The sequence below is a fragment of the Cetorhinus maximus genome, chromosome 2 (assembly GCF_964194155.1).
Source record: "Cetorhinus maximus chromosome 2, sCetMax3.hap1.1, whole genome shotgun sequence".
Lineage (NCBI taxonomy): Eukaryota > Metazoa > Chordata > Chondrichthyes > Lamniformes > Cetorhinidae > Cetorhinus > Cetorhinus maximus.
The window spans coordinates 111,105,882-111,126,267 of NC_135880.1; the positions used below are offsets into that span (position 1 = coordinate 111,105,882).

Below are 20,386 nucleotides of genomic sequence, written 5' to 3' on the forward strand. Positions count from 1 at the left end.
TCAAGCAGGCCTTTTTACTGTGTTCTGCCAATAGGCCCAATCTTGAGTGTATTGGTTTCACATTCAGTTTAAATAAATCCATGCCCTGTCCCAACTCTTTGGTACTCCAGACCTTTCCTCAGTGCTCCAATGTCTGTTGCCATTGGCACTGCACCATCTCCCCAGTCTCAGCCTATGTGATCCTTCCTCCTCTAGCTCCAGAGGTATGAAGGGTGGAGAGAGGGGACAGATGCAGCCTATTGGGTAAGAGGGAACTAGAAAACCGAGACAAAAACAGAAAATGCTGGAAAAACTCAGCAGGTCTAGCAGCACTTGTGGAGAGAGAAACAGAGTTAACGTTTCTAGTCCTAATGACCCTTCTTCAGACCCTTGCCCTGAAGAAGGGTCATACAGACTCGAAACGTTAACTCTATTTTTCTCTCCACATATGCTGCTAGACCTGCTGAGTATTTCCAGCATTTTCTGTTTCTGTTTCTGATTTCCGGCATCTGCAGTATTTTGCTTTTGTGGAAAACAGAGAAATTGCTGTAATTATAAACAAGTGGAGGAGGTGCCTTGGAAGAACTGATTAAAGATTCTTTCTCCATCTTCAGTTATAGACACATTATTGCTTTACCCTGGGTACTCCATTCTTGTAACGCCTTGACTTTGCAGCTTAAGAGAGCCTGACTCCACAAATAATAGGATTAGGTCCAACCCCGGGATTTAACCCTGCATATAGGATGTGGAAAATGACTTATTTGACACTTAATTGCTGACAGGGACGAACAGAGGTCATGAGTAGCATGTAATATTTTTGCAGGACTCAAAGGAGCACTCCTACTCCTCCTAACTCCACAGTAATGTGAAAACTTGCTGTGGCCATAGTGACAGTGGCCTGAAGGAAGGTAAGGGTGAGGGAGTGCTAGGTAAGAGGTAATGAGGGGGGAAGGGAGGGGGGAACCAATCTTGTGGACTCCGAGTAAGGAACACTCCTACTTTCCCTGGTTCCGTGCCAATATTTCTTGGTGGCAGTTGCAGCTTGGGTCACGGCAGCGGCTTAGAGAATCCTGAGCAGAGCAGGCCTGGCCTCCACTTCACTTCACTTCACTCATCGCAATTTCCTCGACTGATTCTAAACCAGCCCTTAAGCCCCTTGTTCCTATTTCCAAGGGGCTGAATGTTTGTTTTAGGTGTTGTACAGGACATCAAGATCTGGAATCCTGGCTGATTCCTCCCATGCCCACTCCCTATTCCCAAAGCCCTCCCCATCCTCTGCCATTCTAGCCCAGTAGTATTGAGTGCACAGGACTGCTCGAACTGAAGACTAAAGACCAAACTTACAATTTGCTTGACTTGTATCGCTTAGAATTACATCAATTGTTGCATTTACTAACTGACCCATCAGTGGAGCTCCTGATTTGATATTCAATTGGGAAAGTAGCTTTTCCAATGTTTAGCCCGTTAGCGAACACCTGTGGATGACATCACCAGGATAAGGCTGAAGATATATCGCTAAATAAATATTTTAAGGTGCTTTAAATCATATGCGTCATCTAGATCTTTCTGGAGCAGACTGGAATTTATTTATATGTTAAGTTAGTGACTGCATGTATTTTTATTGCTCGTTCTGCTTGTCTAAATGCATGCAGCTTGTCACTACATTTTTGAGCAGTAAATTTGAACCTGCAGCTAAGTTGATGTTGATAGACGGATTCCAACCTAGCTGATTTGAAAAGCTCTGTAAATATTGAAGTACACATTAATAGTTCTGATATTTTATTACTGAATGAATGAAAGCAGTGGACATGGTGCAGAAAATTCCTCATTTCCCTTTGGTGCATTTCATCTTCTGTGTAGTTCATTCAGTCTGTCACTGCCAGATGTGGACATGCTTCCCTTGAAAATAACAGTCCAGCCATTGTACACAAGGCACCAGTTATTTGCTCCCCAAAACCATGGAACATCTTGAGAGTCAGATTATCGGCAGGTCCACATCTGTACACATTCTGGGAAGGCATGGCCTACTGTAAACAGAGCAAAACAGGAGCACCCCCTGGGCATCTAACTGATTATTTGGAGAAGAGAGTTCCAAGAAGATATTGAGTAGAGTCCTTGCTTTAGAAATATTCAGATAGACGAGCTCTGTGCAGACCCATTCTAACAGGCATTTATTGATTTTTTTTTTCACTGAATGACTTTATTGAACTCCTGATGCGTTCCCTAAATCCGCAAGGAAACGTGCAGTGTGGGCTCACAGTAAAGTGTGTGTTTTTAATATACTAGCCTATCCAACTTTCTAGAAATGTGCTTCTATGCACTTGTCAAAAGCATAATGAATAAAGTTCGATTAAACCAAGCTGGTTGTTCCTTGCAGTTTTTTCTAGGAACAATTTTCCTATATGGGTGAAAGCAAATGGATGAATACGTGTTTTCAATTCTGAAATCTTTGAATAGACAGAGAATTGTCAACTATTTGGCAATTATTGTATATTTTGATCAAATATTAAAAATGTGATTTGCAGGCATTTAGAGTTAAAAATATTTAGTTAAATATGCATGTGTTCTATTTTTCCTGTGTGTTTAAGTTTTAACAGAGCAGTGAAATACCAGCTAGTAAATTGGGAAAAATAAACTTTAAACTACATGATTGCTGAGGGAAGTGGCAGGCGGACACTTGACTGAGCCATTACTCCCCAGAACAGACGTTAAAATCTTTTGCAATAGTTATCAAAAATGATGAGTAAATGCAATGCTGATGCCTTAAAAGCAACCTCCGGCAAGATGAGACCCATGATTAAGGATAGTACCACATTCTTCTCGAAAGCTGGATTCTAAGAATAGTAGTGAGGATCAGGATATCTGGTTCATCTTGGTTTTAAACCTCATTTTCATCTCCTAACCTTCCCTCGTTCAAAGTGTTTTTTTAACAAGAATGTTGTGCCACCTCACTGATCATAAGAAATAGGAGCAGGAGTAGGCCTTTTGGCGCTTGAGCCTTCTCTACCATTCAATAAGATTGTGGCTGATCCAATTGTGGCTTTAACTTCACTTTCCTGCCTGCCCTCTGTGCTTATACTTATCCCTTTTGCAATAAAGACCAACATTCAATATGCCTTCCCAATTATTTGCTGTAACCGCATGCTAACTTTTTGGGATTCATGTACCAGGACACCCAGATCCCTTTATGCCATAGCATTCTGCAGTCTCTCCATTTAAATAATATTCTGCTTTTCTATTCTTCCCGCCAAAGTGGGCAACCTCACATTTTCCCACTTTACACTCCATCTGTCACATTTTTGCCCACTTACTTAACCTACCTGTATCCCTTTGTAGACCCTTTGTGTCCTCATCACAACTTGCCTATCTTTGTATCAGCAATTTCCGAAATATCTTTGTTTTGTCACACACAGATTGAATTCCATCAGTAAGGAAATCAAGGGTTATGGGGAAAAGGCAGGAAAGTGGAGTTGAGGATTATCATGATCTCATTGAACGGCAGAGCAGACTGGATGGGCCGAATAGCCTACTTTTCCTACATCTTATGTCTTAGCTATGTTTTGCCCATTCCACCATTTTATTAATTATCCCCTCGCAGCTTCTGTTTGCCCTTAACTCCATGCTCTATTTCCTCCCATCTAACAAGTTATTAATCCACATTGCTACCCTTCCTCTAATTCTATACCCATTATTCTTTGCTGTAGCCTGAAACATGATACCTTGTCACATGAAAGTCCATGTACACCAACTCAAACTGCATTTCCCTCATTCATGCATCTATCACTTTCTTGACAAAAACGTTTGGGTAGAATGACTGTATTGAAACTCAAGACAAGGCTCCAACCTAAGAAGGAAGGACTCAACTGAGAAATATAATAATTAAATTAATCCATCACTGTTAAACCAAAATGAAGGCTGGAAGATGGGTCCATTAACTAACTTTGAATAGAATGAGTACACACCAGTGAACTAGAAATGGCCCAAAGTCAAGAGGTAAAGTTTTAAATTATAGAAAGGCCCATTTTACTAAACTAAAAGATGATTTGGCAAAAGTAGACTGGAAACAGCTACGTGGGAGGAATTCGAGGAGGAAATAGATGGCTTAGATCTCTCAGTTCCCACAAAGAGAAAGGGCTGGATTCCAAGATCCAGCCTACACCCCACCCTCACGCCCAGATGGCTAAGAGCATCCGGATGTCAAAGAGCATACAGAGTAGCATACGGCAAAATTGGAAACTTATGTCAGATGGCAGAAGCTCAAAGTGCAAAAAGCTTAGAGGAGTATAGAAAGTGCAGGAGTGAATTTTTTTTTAAAAATGGGAAGGCAAATAGAGGACATGAAAAAGTATTGGTAAGCAAAATCAAGGAAAACCCAAAGATGTTTTAAAAATACCTAGAGCAAAGAGGCTAACTAAGACTGAAGCCAATTAGAGACCAAAAACACACCTTGGAAGTTGAAGGTGTGGGAATGATACTTAATGAACACTTTGCCTCTGTTTTCACAGAAATGGGGGACAAAGCTGACATTGTAAAGGAGGAGTGTGAAATATTGAACAGCATGCACATAATGAGAGACAAAATATTAAGATGTCAAAGTGGATAAGTCACCAGGACGGATAGAGCGGGATAATTGGATTGGATTGCTTACAGAGAACAGGCAGGGACTCAGTGGGCTAAATGGCCCACTTCTGTGCCTTGATGACCCTGACTATGTAATTATGAGGTAGTGCATTTGAGGAGGACAAACAGGCAAGGGAATAAACAATAAATGGTAGGATTCTGAAAAGTGTAGAGAAATGGAGGGACCTTGGAGCCTGAGTCTACAGATCCCTGATGGTAGCAGAACAGGTAGATAAGATGGTTGAGAAGACGTGGGATACTTTCCCTTATTAGTCTTTATTAGCTTAGAGTATATGAGCAGGGAGGTTACACTAGAACTGTATAACACACTAATTAGGCTGCAGATAGAGTACTGCATACAGTCCTGGATGCCACTTTACAGGAAAGATGATATCAGACCAGAGATGGTACAGAAGAGAGTTACAGGGATGTTGCCAGGAATGGAGAATTTCAGTTATGAGGAAAGATTGGATAGGCTGGGTTGGTTTCTTTGGAACAGAGAGGAGATTTAATTGAGATGTATATAATTATGAGGGTCCTAGGTAGAATGGATAGTAAGGACCTCTTTCTGTTAGCAAATCAGTGAATAACAAGGGGGATAGATTTAAAGTAATTGGTGAAAAGGTCAGTATTGTTGAGGATTTTTTTCACCAAAAGTGTGGTGGATTATGTGATGTGATGTACGTGTATTTTTAAGGGGAAGTATCTTAAACTACTGTCATCATTACCCACTATGAGACAGGATATGATGTAGAGTCCCATGACTCTGTGGACAGAATACAGCAGCAGCCCTACAGGTCAGACATGTCTACAAAGCCCCCCAGTTACCATTATCTATATATTGTCTTATCTTCAAATAAAGAACCCCCATTGTTACCAATCCTTGTCGTATGATTGGTACATTTGCAACAATCAGAAGAACACAAGATGGAGGCAGCATGATTTTTGAAGATTCGACAGAGAAATATAAATGTTTCCACCCTTTCACACACAGCAAGACGATTGATGTGGAGGTGAACAAGTACTCACTGCGTTGAAGTGTGTAAGTTATTATGCACCACTGTAGGAATCCTACAATCAGTACCTTCATTCTGGGACATTGCACCTCGCTCCAGCCAGCGGACATCGGTTTCCAGTAAGGTCGTTCCAATTCGAGAGAGCTTGAATAGTCTTAGGCCTACCTGCTGTGAAGTCTGTGCAGGAACAGCCATTAAATAGATGACTCCAGTGGTCTATGATCAGCAGAACTCCACAGACAGGGGACTCCATTGCTGCTACAGACCATCTCCTCTGGAGATCGCGGATGCAGGGAGGAGGGCCATTAAAACTTGAGACTGGGCCAAGACAGAAATGTCCATAAGAAATATCTCCCAACAGCTTGAAAAAGCCTGCAAACAGTTTTTTCACAACTAAATTTCCCCTTCAAGCCTGCAGTCCATTTTCACTGCTTCATGGATGGAGCTTCTAGAAAGCCTGGGAAGGCAGCAACAGCTCAACAGCACTACCATTGTGGTCAAGCAATAAGCTGTGGCCAGCTAAATTGTGGCCAATAAAGGTACTGCAAATCGCAGATCCACAGAAAAAGTCTGGAACGGCTGTGAAAACTGTTAACATTTGTTCCTGTTCCAGATGCTCGTTATAATCCTGCAAAAAAAGCCAGACGATAACCACAAAATTTCCAACACTCAGTTGGAAGGCAAGCAGACCTCCTCTCTAAGTTTACTCTGCTCTGACAACGCATAGAGTTATGTTTTCTGGACCTGGATAACTGTTCATGGTAAACAAGCCATAAAGATTACAATTTCTATAGGCAATGAAGGCCTCTGCAGACTGAACACTTCAGGTCTGTCAGATGATGACCTTAAAAATCCAGACAGAATGTGGTCAACAATTGAAGGTGAATTACGAGTGAAGCTCAACTTCAGAATACACTGTCTGGAATTTATGCCTTTTAGTATACAACCAACGGAGACCATTGATCAATTTAGAAGAAGATGCAGACACAGGAGCGTGTTTGTGACTTTATGGTCGCAGAGCTAGCCAACAGAATAATCAAGCTCGTGATAGCATCTATCCTTATAAAAGTGTTCCAAAAAGACCTCTTGGATCAACCCAAAGGTTACAGTGTAGAAGCACTACTACAAAGTGCAAAGCTATACTACTGGGTAGATAGAGTCTACAGGCTATACATAATTTGTCCATAATTGGCACCATAGCCAACACAGGCAATCCTAGTAAGCAATGTAGGTGGTGCGACTTCACACATACACCCAGAACTTGCACAGCATTCAACGATGTATGTGAAGCATGTGGCACCAGAGGATACTGGAAACACCAATGCAGAAAGCAAAGGCCAGAACACATGGTTTGACATCAAGAGAAGCCACAACCAGAGGCCTGACAGGTACAGCATTCCATCTGACCAAGATGGTACGAAGCATTGTCAAAACAAGATCCATGGAATGACCAGCTAAGCTATATGGCCAGATGATGAGGATGACCAGAACATGGATAAATCAAGTGAACAGACATTCAATACGGTGAACATCAAAGAATGTATTGGCACAGTGGTACCAACAGAAGCCTTTGCCACTATTCAGATTACCCACAGATGCAAGGACAGCATTACCTAAATGCAAAATTGGATACTAGTGCATGTGCGAGCATTCACTTTGCACACTGAAATTTATGTACCCACAAAAGTGGCAAGTGATGGCTGGAACAACCACTGCCAAACTCACCGCATACAATGGCTCGAAGATTTTGTCCCTGGGATCCATTACACTTGAGTTTCACTATAATGACTCACCTTGGTCACCCCAGATATTTTGTATTGTAGACACCACGGGTCCTGTGATTGAAGGCCTACGAGCATGCACGGACCTGTCCTCGGTCACCATCCATGGTATCATCAAGACAATGAAGAGGACTAGAGATCACAAGGAGCATCGTTGGAAACCCTGTGCTTGCACTGGGAGAAAACTGCTTAATTATGCAACGCAGACCATCAGCCGACAGACTATGTGGCACAGTATGAAATGAATCATGTATCGATTCTGAACTTACAAACTTCATCTTACTGTGGAATTACTAATCAGCAGACAAGTGTGGACATCCCTTCACACCCATCACTCGTCGGTACTCCCAGGAGTGCGTGATGCATTGATCAAGAAACAGGAAAAGATGGATGATGCCCGCGACTGGCATGCAGGCAACAAATTACCCAGCCTAAACGTCAGAAAGAAAGTTTGAGTACAATGCACAACTGATGGCACATGGACTCCAGCAGAAATCGTATCAAGTACGAACACCAAATGGCATGACAGTGAGACAAAACAATGCCAAATTAGACCAATACCACCACTAGAAACACTAACTAACTGTATTGCTAGTAGAATATAGTCTAAGATGCAACCAAAACACAGCATCCCAACCGACAACCAGCTATAAAGACATACAATAGTCCCCAATCAAGATCACCATAACTAAGTCTGGATAAATAAGTAAACTGCCTATAGATTCAAAAACTTATAAATTTATTGTTTTATATGTGATTATATTCAAGCATGACATAATTATTTTTTGATGTAATGTAAATAGTTTTGATTTTTTTGAAGATAAATCTTTAATTTAGGATAAAGGAGGATGTTGTGATGTGATGTACATGTATCTTTATGGCAGTGTATCTTAAAACTGCTATCCATCACTACCCACTACAAGACAGGGTGTGATGTACAATGCCATAATTGCAGGCATAATACCGCAGCAGTCTTACAGGTCAGATGCATCAGCATAGCCTCCCAGTTACCATTGTCCGTATATAGTCTTATCTTCAAATAAAGAACCCACATTGTTTTTTTTTTCGTTTATGGGATGTGAGCATCCCTGGCCAGGCCAGCATTTATTGCCCATCCTTAATTGCCCTTAAGAAGGTGGTGGTGAGCTGCTTTCTTGAACCGCTGCAATCCATGTGGTGTAGGTACCCCCACAGTGCTGTTATGGAGAGAGTTCTAGAATTTTGACTCAGCGACAGTGAAGGAATGGCGATATATTTCCAAGTCAGGATGGTGAGTGACTTGGAGGGGAACTTCCAGGTGGCGGTGTTCCCATATTTCTGCTGCCTTTGTCCTTCTAGATGACAGTGGATGTGGGTTTGGAAGGTGCTGCCGAAGGAGCCGTGGTGAGTTCCTGCAGTGCATCTTGTAGATGGTACACACTGCTGCCATTGTGCGTCAGTGGTGGAGGGAGTGAATGTTTGTGGATGTGGTGCCAATTAAAATTGGTGCTTTGTCCTGGATGATGTCAAGCTTCTTGAGTGTTGGAGCTGCACTCATCTAGGCAAATGGAGAGTATTCCATCACATTCCTGACTTGTGCCTTGTAAATGGTAGACAGGAGTTGCGTTACTTGCCACAGGATTCCTAGCCTCTGACCTGCTCTTGTAGCCACAGTATTTATATGGCTAGTCCAGTTCAGTTTCTGGTCATTGATAACCCCCAGGATGTTGATAGTGGGGCATTCAGCGATGGTATTGCCAGTGAATGTCATGGGGCAACGGTTAAACTCTCTCTAGTTAGAGATTGTCATTGCTTGGCACTTGTGTGGCGTGAATGTTATTTCTCACTTGTCAGCCCAAGCACGGATGTTGTCCAGGTCTTGCTGTATTTGGACATGGACTGTTTCAGTATCTGATGAGTTACGAATAGTGCTGAGCATTGTGTAATCATCAGCGAACATCCCCACTTCTGACCTTATGTTGGAAGGCAAGTCATTGATGAAGCAGCTGAAGATGGTTGGGCCGAGGACACTACCCTGAGGAACTCCTGCAGTGATGTCCTGGAACTGAGATGATTGACCTGCAACTACTACAACCATCTTTCTTTGTGCTAGGTATGACTCCAACCAATGGTGATTTCCCCCCCTAATTCCTATTAACTCCAGTTTTGCTAGGGCTCCTTGATGCCACACTTGGTCAAATGCTGCCATGATGTCGAGTGCTGTCACTCTCACCTCACCTCAGGAGTTCAGCTCTTTTGTCCATGTTTGAACCAAAGCTGTAATGAGGTCAGGAGCTGAGTGACCTTGGCAGAACCCAAACTGAGTGTCAGTGAGCAGGTTATTTCTAAGCGATACAGCAGTTCAAGAAGTCAGCTCACCACCACCTTCTCAAGGGCAATTAGGGATGGGCAATAAATGCTGGCCTAGCCAGCAACGCCCACATCCCTTGAATGAATAAAAAAAAAGTGCCACTTGAGAGCACTGTTGATGATCCCTTCCATCACTTTGCTAATGATTGAGAATAGACTAATGGGGCAGTAATTGGCTGGGTTGGATTTGTTTTGCTTTTTGTGTACAGGATATAACCTGGGCAATTTTCCATATCGTCGGGTAGATGCCAGTGTTGTAGCTGCACTGGAATAGCTTGGCTAGAGGCATGTCAAGTTCTGGAGCACAAGTCTTCAGTAATATTGCCAAAATATTGGCAGGACCTATAGCCTTTGCAGTATCCAGTGCCTCCAACCTTTTATTGACATCACGTGGAGTGAATCGAATTGATTGAAGACTGGCATCTATGATTCTGGGAACCTCCAGAGGAGGCCAAGATGGATCATCCACTCGGCACTTCTGGCTGAAGATTGTTGCGAATGCTTCAGCCTTGTCTTTTGCACTGATGTGCTGTGCTCCCCCATCATTGAGGATGGGGATATTTGTGGAGCCTCCTCCTTCACCACCATTCACGACCGGATGTGACACGACTGCAGAGCTTAGACCTGATACGTTGGTTGTGGAATCACTTAGCTTTGCCTTTTGCTTGCTGCTTGTGCTGTTTGGCATGCAAGTAGTACTGAGTTGTAGCTTCACCAAGTTGACACCTTATTTTTAGGTATGCCTTGTGCTGTTTCTGGCATGCCCTCTTGCAATCCTCATCGAACCAGGGATGTGCTGGACTATGAGGTTACAGATTGTGGTTGAGCACAATTCTACTGCTACTGATAGCCCAGTCTTGAGCTGCTAGATCTGTTTAAATCTATTTAGCACAGTGGTAATGCCACACAACACGGTGGAGCGTATCCTCAATGTGAAGACGGGACTTCGTCTCCACAAGGACTGTGTGATGGTCACTCCTACCGATGCTGTTGCAGACAGATGCATCTGTGGCAGGCAGATTGGTGAGGATGAGGTCAAGTATGTTTTTCCCTCTTTTTGGCTCACTCACCACCTGCCGCAGACCCAGTCTAGCAGCTATGTCCTTTAGGAATCAGCCAGCTCGGTCTATAGTCATGCTACCGAGCCACTCTTGGTGATGGACATTGAAGTTCCCCACCCAGAGTACATTCTGCATCCTTGCCACCCTAGTGTTTCCTCCAAGTGGTGTTCAACATGGTGGAGTACTGATTCATCAGCTGAGGGAGGGCCGTACATGGTAATAAGCAGGAGGTTTCCTTGCCCATGTTTGACCTGATGCCATGAAATTTCATGGGGTCGGGGTCGATGTTGAGGACTCCCAGGGCAACCCCTTTCCGAGTGTATACCACTGTGCTGTCACCTCTACTGACTCTGTCCTGCAAGTGGGAAAGGACGTATTCAATGATGGTGGTGTTGGGGACACTATCTGTCAGGTATGATTCCATGAGGATGACTATGTCAGGCTTGCTTGACTAGTCTGTGAGACAGCTTTCCCAATTTTGGCACTAGCCCCCAGATGTAACTAAGAAGGACTTTGCAGGGTTGACAGAGTTGTGTTTGCTGTTGTCCTTTCTGGTGCTTCGGTTGATGCCGGGTCCAGTTTCATTCCTTTTCAGCTTCATAGGGGTTTGATGCAATTGAGTGGCTTGCTGGAGTCAACCACATTGCTGTGGGTATGGAGTCACATTTAGGCCAGACCAAGGACAGCAGATTTCCTTCCCTAAAGAGCAGCGAATCAGATGGGTTTTACGACAATCAACAGACTTTTAATTCCAGATTTTTATTTTATTGAATTCAAATTTCACCATCTGCCATGGTGGGATTCAAACCAGGGTCCCCAGAGCATTATTTGTCCAGTGACAATGCCACTATGCCACCACCTCCCCCTTATTATTTTATCAATCCTTGTCATGTGATTGGTACATTTGCGACAAACAGAAGAACACAATAGTGGAGGTCAGACACACCGCCTGAAAGGGTAATAGAGGCAGAAACCCTCATCACATTTAAAAGATACTTGGATATGTACTTGAAGTGCCATAACCTACAGGGCTATGGACTAAGAGCTGGAAGTTGAGATAAGACTGAAAAACACTTTTTCAGCCAACACGGACACAATGGGCCGAATGGTCGTCTTCTCAAAAGTAAATATTTCTGTTTCTAAAGTAATATCCCAGGAGAGGGAGATATGCCTGTGAGAGGAACAACAAAAATAATACGAGTAAAGGAAAAGTATAATAACAAGTTATATTTACAAAGCACCTTTAACATAATGAAATGTCCAAAGGCACTTTGCAGGAGCATTATAAAACAAAATATGACACTGAGCCATATAAGGAGAAATTGGGTCAAATGACCAAAACCCTGATCAAAGAGGTAGGTTTAAGAAGGAAAGCGAGGCTGAGAGGTATAAGGAGGGTATTCCAGAGCTTTGGGCCTGAACAACTGAAGCCATGGCCACCAACGGTGGAGCAATTAAAATTGGGGATGCATAAGAGGCCAGAATTAGAAGTGGGTTAAAAGATGGTAAAAAGCAGGATTAAATAATGCCCGCGGCTAAACGAGAGAGTTTCACAGCATTACAGCCTTTTGGGGCAATTAAATCATTGGTCCTTTAATAAAATTTTTCACATTGCTCTGGATCTGGAGTCACATGTAGGCTAGACCAGGTAAAGGGTATTAGTGAACTAGTTAATGACAATCCAGTGGTTTCATGGTCACTGTTACTGAAACTGGGTTTTATTCCAGATTTATTTAATTAAATTTAAATTCCACTAGCTGCAGTGGTGGGATTTGAATCCAACCTCTGGATTAGTCCAGTAATGTTACCACCACGCAACCATACCCCTTGACTTAGAGCTATATCACCGTTCCTTCACTATCACTGGATCAAAAACCTGGAACTCCCTCCTCTATGAGTGCACCTACAACATATGGGCTGCAGTGGTTCAAGAAGGTGGCTCAACACCACCTTCTCAAGGGCAATTAGGGATGTGCTTTAAATGCTAGCCAGCATTCCTGAAAGAATTTTTAAAAAGCTGCCTATTGTGATCTGCAGACCCAGTAACCAGAGGGTTGAAATATCAATGTCTCCATCTGTGCTTTCAGGTTCTTCAGCGGCTTTTGGACCACTGTAGAAGGAACCGGGAAAAAATTCTGCTCTTCTCCCTCTCTACCAAGGTGGGTAACCATACCCAAATATGGTTTGCTGATGAACTGAACCAGACCATTTTACATAAGTATACAGAAATAACTTGAGATATACTGGTTAGAATTCATTTATAGGTGTACCCCCCTAGGAAAGCAGAATACTGTGGATGCTGGAAATCTGAAATTAAAACAGAAAATGCTAAAAATATTCAGCAGGGGAGGTGACATTTGTGGAGAGAGGAATAGAGTTAATGTTTCGGGTCAATGACCGTTTCATCAACATCAGAATGTTCTGATGAAATGTCATTGACCTGAAACGTTAACCCCTTAGGGTTCCAAAATGGCAGCCGCAACATGTGCCCACACCTCTGGGGAAAAACCTGCCTGATGCCATTTTCATAAAGGGATTAAAGCACACATGCTTCCACTACAGCATTCATACTTTTAGTGCAAGCTGCTTTTCCTGCAATACAAGCTGAGACACCAACTGTCAGACAGTGCATCATGGTTGGGTCCACAAGTGTTTTGATGATGTTGTCTACCAATTCCATTCTGCCAAGGTCAGGCTCCAGCCTCTGGGAGAAGCCTTATGTTAAGTCGCTGCTGGAATCCTCCATGCTCTTTGATACTGAACACATGCAGGCTTTCTAGCAGCCTTCCCAATGCACCAAGTATTTTGGTGTGTACGCTCATCAGCTTTTCTCTGCCATAAAAGGCAAAATACTGTGGATGCTGGAAATCTGAAACAAAAACAAAAACTGCTGGAAAAACTCAGCAGCTCTGAAGAAGAGTCATATGGACTCAAAACGTTAACTCTGTCTTTCCACAGATGCTGCCAGACCTGCTGAGTTTTTCCAGCATTTTTTGTTTTTGTTTCAGCTTTTCTCTGTAGTCTGCCCTATCGAAGAGCTCATCTGAGTCCTGTGCAGCCAAACTCATGAGCGACATTGCTGTTCAACGAACTGGTACCTGTGTTATCCTTGTCCCCTGTGCACTTGTGTCCAGTGTCTCACCATGTGCAGTTCCCACCTCTAATCCATCTTCTAAGATACATGCACTGTCAGTAATGACTGCAAATGTGAGATCAACTGACCATGCAAGTTCACCATCAGTGTCTTCTTAATCTTCCTCCATTGCCTGCCAGGTTACAGTTCTTGGGTACTTGATGGTATATTCCCACAACGGGGAATGATTGTGCAAGGAAAGCCAGAGCTCACAGGATGATGAAAAGAGATGGGGAGTAAGATGAAGTCAAAAAGGAGTGACTATGATAGATGTCAAGTTGATAATACAAGTGAGAACCAGGCTGAATGTAGAAAGCTCAGAGAGGAATATGACAGGCAAAGTATAAAAGGGGCTGAGTATGAGAAGAGAGTGATAGCTAACATAAAAGGGAATCCAAAACTCTTTCCACATACGTTTAAATAGTAAAAGGCTAGTAAGGGAAGGGGTGAGGCTGATTAGGGACCAAAAAAGGAATCTACACATGGAGACAGAGGGCATGCCTGAGGTACTAAATATTAAGTTATGTCTGCCTTAACTAAGGAAGAAGATGCTGCAATAACGAAAGAGGAGGTATTTGAGGCACTGCATGGGCTAAAGATTGACAAAGAAGATGTATTAGAAAAGCTAGCCATAATTAATGTTGATAAGTCACTAAGACTGGATGGGATGCATCCAAGGATACTGAGGGACACAAGGGTGGAAATTGCAGAGGCACTGGTCATAATCTTCTAATCTTCCTTAGCTATGGGGGTTATGTCGGAGGACTGGAGAATTGCAAATGTTACACTTTTGTTCAAAAAAGGGCATAAGGACAAACCTAGCAGCTATAGGCCAGTCATTTTAACCTCACTAGTGGCAAAGCTTTTAGAAAGGATAACCCAGGACAAAATTAACAATCACTTGGACAAGTGTTGATTAATAAACAAATTCATTCTTTAATTACAGTAAAATCTTTATTATCTGTCATGCACGGGAAATGGATGCTGCTGGTTAATCAAAAATGCTTATTAGAGAGTTCCATTTACCAGCGGAATACAGCACAATACTTGTAGCATGACTTAAAATGCAAATACTCAGGAAGTAAAGAACAGTATTCTTTTTACTTCTAAATATTCAGCAGTACATTGAAACATAAAGTAAAGTATAAAACACTACAGTATACAGGTATGTGTTCTGGATAGATTCGTAATTGCTTCTGCTTGGTAAAGTGACGATTCATATTAAGGGAACATTAGAAATTCTGGATAGTAGAGAATTCCGGTTGGTAGAATGCTGGATAACACAATGTTTACATTTACTATAGTTTGCTAAAGGCAAATCATGTTCAACTAACTTGATTGAGTTTTTTGATGAGGTAACGGAAGGGATTGATGAGGGTAATGTGGTATACGTAGACTTCCAAAAGACTTTTGATAAACTGCCACTAGTAGACTTGCCAGCAAAGTTGAAGCCCGTGGAATATAAGGGATTGTGCCTTCATGGATACATAGTTGGCTAAGTGATAGGAAACAAAGAGTAGTGGTGAATGTTTGATTTTCAGACTGGAGGAAGGTATACAGTGGAGTTCACCAGGGGTCAGTACTAGGACCACTGTTTTTCTTGATATATATTAATGACTTAGACTTGGGTGTACAGGGCACAGTTTCAAAATTTGAAGATGGCACAAAACTTGGAAGCATTGTGAATTGTGAGGAGGATAGTGATAGACTTCAAGAAGACATAGACAGCTTAATGGAATAGGCTGACACATGGCAGATGAAATGTAATGCAGAGAAGTGTAAAGTGATACATTTTGGTAGGATGAAGGAGGGGGAGAGCATGAACAGAGAGACCAGGGGGTATATGTCCATTGATTGTTGAAGGTGTCAAGGCAGTTTGAGAAAGCAGTTAAAAGGCATATTCGATCCTGGGCTTTATAATTAGAGGCATAGAGTACACAAGCAAGGAATTTATAATGAACCTTTATGAAACATTAATACAACCTTAACTAGAGTATTGTATCAACTCTGGGCTTAGGAAGTTTGTGAAGGCTTTAGAGAAGGCACAGAAAAAGTTTACGAGAACGGTTCCAAGCGTGAGGAATTTCAGTCATGTGGATAGATTGGAGCGGCTTGGGTGTTCTTAGGAAATAGAAGGTTGAGAAGAGATTCAATAGATGTGTTTGAAATCATGAGGGGCTTAGACAGAGTAGATAGAGAGAAACTGTACCCACTGGTGCAAGGGTTGAGATCCAGAGGGCACTGATATAAGGCGAATGGCAAAAGAACCAAAGGTGATATGAAGAAAAGCTTTTTTACACAGCATTAGTAAGGGGCACGCGAGAAAAAAGGCAACTACGCCTGATTGAGACGGAGACTGAGGGAATAGCGAATTAAGTTCACGTGGTAAGTTCTGGTAAGTATTTTTCAGGTTTAAATATAGATTAAGAATCAGGCACTGACATAGATCTAACAACCTTCAAGTAAGTTCAACTAGCTTGTTAAACAGGAAACTGTCTGGTAGTGGCCGTTAACTGTCAATAGAGGCAAACCATACGATCAGTAAAGGATGCGTGAGGAGACAGGCGACTACGCCTGAGTGAGACGGAGACCAAGTGAGTAGCAAATTAGGTTCACATGGGAATTTGGTGCACGGGGGAAAGAGGTGTGGTATACATGGGAATTATTCTAAGTCAATTACTCAAGTGATTAAATTAAGTGAACTAAACAATATAATAGAGCCCGTAAAGCAGCAGAAGTTCAGAGAGAGAAGCCATAAAGCAGCAGAGAGAGAGAGAGCCAGGAGTTTACAGATAAAATCTAAAACAGATGTCACAGGAGTCCCGTAAGTTGATTGGTTGGTGAGTATAGGCCTTTCTGGACTTGGCACAGAAGAGACAATTGGTGAGTGGCAGGTGAAATTATATTATAATAAACACGTTATGTAAAGTTTAAGGTATGTCAGTGCAGCTCGGCCATGTGGGCTGCATCTTGCGGGATGTGAGAAGTCCTGTGGGCACCAAGTGCCCTTGATGACTACATCTGCAGGAAGTGTCACCAGCTGCAGAAACTTGAGCTCCGGGTTGCGGATCTCAAGTGGCGGCTGGAGTTACTGTGGTGCATCTGCAAGGCTGAGGCTTATGTGGATAGCATGTTTGGAGAGGTGGTCACAACACAGCTAAGAAGTACACAGGCAGAGAGGGAATGGGTGACCGCCAAAGTATCTATGAGAAACAGGCAGGTAGTGCAGGAATCCCCTGGGGCTATCTCGCTCTCTAACCGTTCTTCCATTTTGAATACTGGTGAACGATATGGTTCCTCAGAGGACTGTAGCAAGATCCAAGTTCATGGCACCATAGGTGGCACAGCTGCACAGGAGGGGAGGAGGAAGAGTGGAAGTGCTATAGTGGTAGGGGATTCCATAGTTAGGGGAGCAGACAGGCCTTTCTGCGGCCATAGATGTGATTCCACGATGGTATGTTGCCTCCCTGGTGCCAGGATCAAGGATGTCACAGAGCAGCCGCAGAACATTCTTTTGGGGGAGGGTGAATAGTCAGAGGTTGTGGTCTACATTGGGACCAATGACGTAGGTAGGAAAAGGGATGAAGTCCTGAAAGCAGACTTTACAGAGTTAGGAAGAGAATTAAAAAGCAGGACCTCAAGAGCAGTAATCTCAGGATTACTCCCAGTGCCACATGCTCGTGGGCATAAGAATAGGAAGATTGAGCAGTTCAACATGTAGCTGCAGAAATGGAGTAGGAGGGAAGGCTTTAGATTTCTTAGCCATTGGGACCAGTTCTGGGGCAGGTGGAACCTGTGAAGGACAGGTTACACTTTAACAGGACTGGGACTAATGTCCTCGCAGGGAGGTTTGCTAATGCTGTCGGGGAATGTTTAAACTAGATTAGCAGGGCGATGGGAACCTGAGGGGAAATTCAGAGTGGAGAGGAGGGGAACTGAGGGGAAGTAGAGAAGTTTTAACTGATAAGGAGGATATATCAGAGAGTATTATCAAGGTAGATAGAATACTTAGAGAGTTTGATAGAATTAGAGTAGGCAATAGTAAGTCATTAGATGGGGTCAGAGTAAGGGGGAAAGTAAAAAAGCATAAATAAGGGGTAATGTTGCATGTATGTGAATACATGGAATAATATGGTTAATAAGATTGGTGAACTACAGGTACAAGTTGACAAATGGAATGATGATATCATTGCTTTAATAGAGACCTGGCTCAAAGAAGAGCAGGACTAGACATTAAATATCCCTGAGTACAAGGTGTTTAGAAGAGATTGGAAAGGAAGAAAAGGGTGGGGAGTGGCAGTATTGACTAAAGATGGCATTACAGTACTGGAGAAAAAGATGTTCCAGAGGGGTCAAGGGTGGAATCTCTCTGGCTAGAGGTAAGGAATGAAAAAGGTGCAATAACATTGATCGGTGTAGTATACAGACCACCAACTAGTGGAAGGGATGCAGAGAAACAAATCTGCAAAGAAATTACAGAGAAGTGCAAGAATTACGGAGTAATTATAATGGGGGTCTTCAATTATCCAAATAAAGACTGAGATAGGAATAGTGCAGAGGGACGAGAGTTCCTAGAATGTGTTCAGGATATTTTTCTGCAGCAGTATGTTTCCAGTTCAGTGAGAGAGCAGGGACTGCTGGACCTGGTTCTGGGGAATGGGTTGGCCCAAGTGGATCAAGTACCAGTGGCAGAGCACCTAGAGGACAGTGACCATTGTATTGTAATGTTTAGGTTGGCCATGGAGAAGGACAAGGAACAATCCAGAGCAGGGATAATTAATTGGGGGAAAGCCAATTTCGATGGGATGAGAATGCTTCTAAGTCATGTAAATTGGAATTAAATGTTGGCAGAAAAGACAGTGGCTGAATAATGAGCCACCTTCAAAGAAAAGTATTGCAGGCAATGTCAAGGTATATTCCATTGAGGGGGAAAAGTAGGACAAATAAATCCAATGCACCCTAGACAAGAAGAGAGATAGAGGTGAAGATGAAAAGGAAGAAATGCACGTACAACAGATGTCAGGTCGAAAATACAATGGAGGATCAGGCTGAATATAGAAGAACTAGAGGGCAAGTGAAAAAACTAATAAGAAAAGCAAGGAGAGAGCATGAAAAGAGACTGGCAGCTAATATAAAAGAGAAGCCCATGGTCTTCTATAAGCATGTAAATGATAAAAGGGTGGTAAAAGAAAGAGTAGGGCCGATTAGGGATAAAAAGGAGACTTGCACGTGGAGGGAGGAGAAATAGCGGAGGCATTAAACGAGTACTTTGTATCTGCCTTTACAAAGGAAGAAGATGCTACCCAGGCCGAGGTCAGAGAGGAGGTAACTGGTACACTAGAAGAAATTACAATTGAGAAGGAGGGGGTTTTAGAAAGGCTAGCCAGAATTTTCCAGCCCATCATGCTGGTGGGATCTTCTGGTCCCACCGATGTAAATGGAGATTTCAATGGCCTGCCAGTCCCGCCGTGGGGGAACCTGCGATGGGGGTCTGGAAAATTCTGGCCGCGATCTTTACTTAAAATTGATAAGGTACCAGGAGCGGATGAGATGGATCCAAGGGACTGAGGGAAGTGAGAGTGAAAATTGCAGAGATACCAGTGATAATCTTCCAGTCTTCCTTAGACATAGGGGTGGTGCCAGAGGACTGGAGAATGCAAATGTTACACTGTTGTTCAGAAAGGGGTGCAAAGATAAAGCTGTTATGACCGATGCAGTTGGTAAAGCAGAGTTATTTAAAGAAATCCCAGAGGGAAACTTTAAACAACTATCATAACCAATAACTTTAAGTGTTATGTTTGAGATGTGACTCTAAACTCAGGAATCAGACCACTAGTACTCGAGGTTTTACATCAACTAAATGAAACATTTTATTAAGTTACACAGGTTATAATATATACACATGGCTACAAATCACTACTATCATAGTTTTTAACAAATTCCCAAACTAATCTCCATTAAGGCAACAGCAAGCCATAGATTTAACCATAGAACCATAGAAAAGTTACAGCACAGAAGGAGGCCATTCGGCCCATCTTGTCCATGCCAGCCCAAGGACACCCAGGTGCCCTTTCTAATCTCACCTTCCTGCACCTGGCCCACTGCCCTGCAGCTTACAGCACTTAAGGTGCAGATCCAGGTACTTTTTAAAAGAGTTTAGAGTTTCTGCCTCTACCACCAACTCAGACAGCGAATTCCAGACACCCACTACCCTCTGCGTAAAAAAGTTCTTCCTCATGCCCCCCCTACACCTTGTGCCACTTATCTTGAATCTATGTCCCCTGGTTCTAGAATTCTCCACTAAGGGAAACAATTTTATCCTGTCCACTCTATCTATTCCCCTCATAATTTTGTACACCTCAATCAAGTCACCTCTCAGCCTTCTTTGTTCTAAGGAAAATAACCCCAACCTATCCAATCTCTCCTCGTAGCTACACTTTTCTAACC

At 42.8% G+C, this 20,386-nt stretch overlaps 1 protein-coding gene across 2 annotated transcripts in view; it reads left to right on the top strand.

Moving 5' to 3' along the window:
* ercc6l2 (excision repair cross-complementation group 6-like 2) overlaps positions 1 to 20,386 on the top strand; it is a 154,698-nt gene that overhangs the window by 57,652 nt on the left and 76,660 nt on the right. The window contains exon 11 of one of the 2 annotated variants that reach the window (XM_078568432.1): positions 12,894 to 12,965. The exons of the other annotated variant lie outside the window; for it this stretch is intronic. Within the exon in view, the coding sequence (XP_078424558.1) occupies positions 12,894 to 12,965 (72 nt within the window). The remainder of the gene's footprint in view (positions 1 to 12,893; positions 12,966 to 20,386) is intronic. 2 annotated transcript variants of the gene reach the window in all.